Here is a 5,596-nt window from a genome sequence, read left to right on the forward strand (position 1 = left end):
ACAACTAGGGTGATTGTACTGTTCTAAGCTCATTAGGTTTCCATATTTATTCTCTTATGTGACCACTTGTTAATGCTTGAAACTACATTGTGTATAGAGAAAAGAAGAAAACATTTTTCTTGCACAGGTGTATTTATAGAGTGCAATGGATCCGTTACAAGAGTTCTGACTTCGGCAAGCTTGGTTAGAACTAATGGTGAAGAAAACAACATTCAACCTGGATTGATGGTTGGTGCTGCTAGTCATTATTTGCTTGTTTTATCTTACTGATTTAAAGATACTACTAGCAAAGTCACCACTTCATTGTTATAGATTGAAGTGTGCCTTCCGAGTAAACGACATGTGGACGGGTCATTGCAACATTATAATCTACAGTACAATATGGCTGTTGTCAGCATTGAGGGTGTCCGCAGTTATAGTGCAGCAAAACTCATTGAAGCATCTCGAACCGATGAGGTAGTAGCTGTAGGGCGCGACTTCAAATCAGGCACATTAATGGCCACAAATGGAGCCAAGACAGGCAAAGATAGTAGATCTGATTACAAAGAGCTTCGGATGTCCACATGTAAAATCACCAAGGTGCATTGTGTTGACTTCTCTTAATCAGAGTATGAAGTAACAGTTGCTGCACATTATTGTTTTTCCCTTGTTTAATCCTTTTGTTGCAACTTGGTTGTTGTGCTATATAGGCTGGGATTGGAGGACCCCTTGTTGATTTTGACGGAAAGTTTGTTGGCATGAACTTCTATGACATGGAAGATACTCCTTACCTGCCAAGGGATATTATATTGGAAGTCATGAGGAGATTTGACGCACAACAATATGTACTGAATTTAGACCAGTTTGGTTGTCACTCGGTTATTTTTGGACGCTACAACTATCATTTGATCAATATGTTCTTTTTTTTCTCGGTAAAATTTGATCAATCTGTTGTTGTAGGACTGCTGTTGCTGATGTCGAGGATACAGACGAGTCTGAAATTCCCAAGTAGGTCCTTCGCATCCTTTTGACCTGTCTGGATACATTCATTGTGTTTCCAACGTAGTAAATAAATTGTTGGCCTTCCTTCTAACTTAGGGTTTTTATTTCATCCATGCATAGCTGGCCCGTGCCTGACGCCTATTGGGTTTATCCGGGTCGCTACCCTAAACCACCGCGTTCTCCTTCGGAAGAAATGGACGAGTAAAAGTGTGTTTTGTTTATGCTAGCGTTTTGTTTGGCTTTAAGAGGTGGATGGTTTTGTCAGGCTTTGGGTGATGGTTCACGGTTCTCGAGTGTTGTACAGCCGGACCCATTGTTTTTAGATGATACGACGGTGTTAAAATTTAATAAACAAATCAATGATGGAGAGGCAACAAAATCTATAGAAGTACTAATTAACTCAATCTGCAAAAAATATTGTCCTCGGGTCAATCGTGGGATTTTTTTTAAGTTCAACTATGAAGCGTCGTCAGGTTTCATGGTGAACGAGAGGAACTAGATAAGAATTCCGAGGCTCGGCTACACTGTTAGGATATCCAGATCTGGTTCTCAAAACCAAAAAGAAACAACGACATATATGGTCTCCTCCAATCATGAAAAACTTGATCAAAAACTTAATTAGTGGCACAATACTAATCCAAAAAAGATGTTGAATTTGCTAAATGCGCAAACATGAACACAAAAAGAGCAAAAGTGACAATGTACTATAGAACACTAATAATTAATTTGTGTTCAACCATGTTAACAAGATGGGAATAATAAATTCAATTAAACACTGGTGTAATGACGTGAACCGGTACATTTGCTCTCGCATAAGAAAATGAGATCTAGATCTTGAGGCCACCGTCGACATCCACTTTGGCGGCGACGACGATGTCGTTGCTCCTTTGGCCCCTTCACTTTGCGGGTGGTAGGTCATCATTTCTGGTCAGCTTTTTATGTCAGATCGGCAATGCCCAATGAACAGACCGTGTCATGTTGCATGGAAATTCTTCACCTCTTTTTTTTTTTGAGGGTAGGAAATTCTTCACCTCTAATGCATACAATAAATGCTCCCAAGCACCCCTAGGCATCCAATTGCTTCACTGATTGCTGAAAGCCTCGCCGTGACCTTGGCATTAGGTGCTCCTCAAAAATACTAAGCTCCATAAACCTCACAACATCAATGAACACTTTCACGCACTTTATGATTGTATCTTTGCTCATCCGAATATAGGCACCTATCATATTTGTAGGAGCGCCATATGGGTAATAGTGAAAACAAAAAAGGACCCAGCAGACCGGTGGCATTCCTCTGTTGCGTGAAAAACAATTCATTAATACTCAAGTCATCGGTGATGTGATGCAACAACCGTTGTGACATGCGGAAACTGTCGACGGAATAGACTAGCATGGGTACGTAGAATTTGGTACTGTATCAAATAGTCCTGCATGAGCAGACTATGGCCGGCTTGTCTATTTGGGCGATATGTCCAACAACCTACTTCCTCCATCCGGAAAAACTTGTCACAAGCTTATCTCTCAAATGGATGTATCTAGCACTAACTTGGTGCTAGATTCATTCATTTGAGGGACAAGCTTTTTTGGACGGAGGGAGTATCTGTGATCCTGATCCGTCAGCCTACACTGTAGCAGAGTCCTTGTATCCAAAAAACAATATTACGACGGAGAACGGAATAGGGAATGTGCTAGACCGATTTATTTGGAGGAAGAAACGACATCTAATTTATTTTTCTTTTTCTTTTTTGATACGAGGACTCTGCTAAAGTGCTCTTGCTCATTGGATTGCCAATCTCGTGAACAGCCGGCTGAGATCTCCTTCAAGGAAAAATCAAAGTCGATAGCCTCACGCCTGACATCATCAGCTCTCCAGATCAGATCAGGATCCTCTGTGGCTCTCTCTTCTCGCTACCACAATCAATCACACGGCCACACAGTGCACGCAGACAAAAACCAGAGAGGGGAATCTCGAACCTACCGCTAATAATCATCCTGCTTCACCATTTTTCCGTAGAAAAGAAAGAACCCCCTGGAACTGGAAGCACTCAGAGCACAAGCCAATCAAACGAGCTGCTGGGTTGGTTTCCTCCATTCGTTCCGTTCAACATGGCTCTTCAGGTACGGGCAGGCAGGATGATTTCTCTTGGAATCGATATGAATTCTATCTTCTCTGTATCTGATTTGCGCCTGCTCTTGGTTCTTGGATCAGGTGTGGATGGTTGGGGAGGACGGCGAGGACCTCGACAACCACAAGGAGCTCCTGCCTCTCTCCAAGCTCCAAGGTGCGAATGATGATCCTTGCAACTTCTCTCGTTGCTGGCTCAGTTTCTTGGATTGTTCATGTGCCCCCCATTTGTTTGGGTTAAAAATGTCTCTTTTGGCTATATATAAGCTTTTATTGGTTGGATGTCGTGGCCTTAGCCAGCTCTTTTAGATAACGACGCCCTCATGTAACTGCTTAAACAGAGGGTGACTATTCAGTATTCGTCGAGTAGTTTTCATCCCTTTCCCTATGCTGATTTGCATCTGAAATGACAGGAACTTGTCACTTTAAAATTGGAAAGTTGATTACCCCGTGTTTCCTGAGCAAACCATGTGCTGCTACCTGCAAACTTGTTATATGTGTGACTGGCATCCTGCAGTTGAGGCAATTGCCACTTCGAGAGATCGGTTAGAAAAATGAACTTGTCAACGTTCTTGATTATCCTCTGTCGATTCGAACTATACAATTTATGTTCCTCACCCAAAGAAGTAACTGCTGGCCGGGGAATTCCCCCTTTTCGAAAAAAAGAAGAAGTAACTGCTGGGAGTGGATACCTGACTAATAAGGCGAGTAGAACAAGCGAATGTTCAGTTCTCATTTAGCTTTGAAAATATCATTTTGAATTATTTTGAAAAGCGGCCCGGTATCTGAATCCACTTTTCCGTAAACAAGGCATCTAGAAGCTGGGCTCGGTTCCTCTATCTGACATACTTTGCTAAGCAGCTTCCAACACTTGCCCTGTTTTCTTTCAGAGATTGGTGTGTTATACTGGCATTTGGACCCAAAGAAGTCTGAAAGTGAGGAAGAGCTAGCGAAGATCCGCAAAGACAGAGGATACAACTACATGGTTTGCGACCCCCACCAACTCTCAGTCCCTCTTTGCTTCTCTTTAACCGTGCACACCTTGTGTATGTAATCTGACAGTATTGCACATGCATCACTTGCTGAAGGATTATCTCGATATATGTCCTGGAAAGTTAGCGAACTTTGAGGAGAAGCTGAAGAACTTCTTCACAGAGCACATGCATGCCGAGGAAGAGATCCGCTACTGCTTGGAAGGCGGTGGGTACTTTGATGTGCGCGACAAGGATGACAAATGGGTTCGGATCTGGATAAAAGAAGGGGATATGATTGTGCTGCCGGCTGGAATTTATCATCGGTTCACCCTCGACGCCGCCAACCATGTGAAGGTACTGATTGGGAATCTTTTTGTGTTTATTACTGCTATAAAGAGCTGTTGCAGTGATTACTTTTTGCATCACATTTTGCATAGAAATATGAATCTGTTTTGTCAACCAAGCTCAATGAAAACATGATTTAGGCACTAGACTAGAGGACATCTGTAGAACCACCGAAAAAGAATCACAAGTAGCAAAACAGATCTTTTGATCAACAAGATGGTTGACAATTAATTCTTAATGTAATGCTGCTTGGTGAGGACCAAAAAGGAAAAAAGAACAAAATATTGAACTGGCAACACAAATTTGCCAATCTGGATAGTGCATTCAAGTTAAGCAGAAAGGTTTGCTCTCGTAGGATGCAGAAACAGGGTTCATTTTCAGCCGGTAATTAAAGAACTGTGTTGTTAAACAACATCTATAAGTAATTAATGAGACATAATGTATATATTTAGAAGCTCTATCTTGCATCAGATATCAACTGGATCCTTATCATTCTGATGCCTCGTCGTGCACAGCTCATGAGGCTCTTCCTGGGAGAGCCAGTCTGGACCGCGCACAACCGGCCTCAGGAGGACCATCCGGTGCGGCAAGAGTATGTGAAGAGGCTCACAGACGACAATGCTGGTCTTGCTCTGGCAGCACACTGAAGTTTGTTTGTGATTCCTCGGCTATGTATGTATTATAACCACCCATGGACATATACATACACTTGGATGAAACCATGTTGTAATCTTGAAACCAACATACATGCTACGTACTTGTTATTATTGACTAGGTAATTCCCCATGCGTTGCAACAGGAGCATAAATATTCAGTGGTTCAACACTTATCGTGTCAAACATATATGTTTATAATTCTCGTGGCATTTTCTTCTTCTGCACATTATCTCTGCCCCCTTCCAAGCTTTCCATCGCCCTCAATTGCACATATGGCGATATAACTTGTTGAATGTGTTTTATTTGGACAGGGCATTTGACAGTTATGAAGAAGAAAATTGTTTATATACACATTGATTAAAGCATAATATTATTTGATAAGCACGAGAAAAACTATTCCCTACATTAACTCAGCGACACTTATTTTGGGACAGAGGGAGTATATTTCACAATATCGTGCACCCCCTCCCTTCCTGTGTGCAGGAGTGCATGTGTGTGTGTGTGTGTGTGTGTGT

General features: G+C 42.0%; 1 protein-coding gene across 3 annotated transcripts; it reads left to right on the forward strand.

Moving 5' to 3' along the window:
* The first annotated feature begins 2,863 nt into the window (after nucleotides 1-2,863).
* Nucleotides 2,864-5,250, forward strand: LOC125531364 (acireductone dioxygenase 4-like). 3 transcript variants are annotated; one of them, XM_048695779.1, is made up of 6 exons: nucleotides 2,864-3,099; nucleotides 3,191-3,263; nucleotides 3,520-3,651; nucleotides 3,997-4,091; nucleotides 4,195-4,434; nucleotides 4,941-5,250. In XM_048695779.1, the coding sequence occupies exons 1-6, from the start codon at nucleotides 3,088-3,090 to the stop codon at nucleotides 5,070-5,072; spliced, it is 684 nt and encodes a 227-aa protein (XP_048551736.1). In that variant the 5' UTR covers nucleotides 2,864-3,087; the 3' UTR covers nucleotides 5,073-5,250. The 3 variants fall into 3 exon arrangements, with proteins under 3 accessions (XP_048551736.1, XP_048551734.1, XP_048551735.1); XM_048695777.1 differs by having other exon boundaries at nucleotides 4,897-5,125; XM_048695778.1 differs by lacking the exon at nucleotides 3,520-3,651 and having other exon boundaries at nucleotides 2,865-3,099.
* Nucleotides 5,251-5,596: the final 346 nt, after the last annotated feature.

Source organism: Triticum urartu, unplaced genomic scaffold (genome assembly GCF_003073215.2).
Source record: "Triticum urartu cultivar G1812 unplaced genomic scaffold, Tu2.1 TuUngrouped_contig_6985, whole genome shotgun sequence".
Taxonomy (NCBI): domain Eukaryota; kingdom Viridiplantae; phylum Streptophyta; class Magnoliopsida; order Poales; family Poaceae; genus Triticum; species Triticum urartu.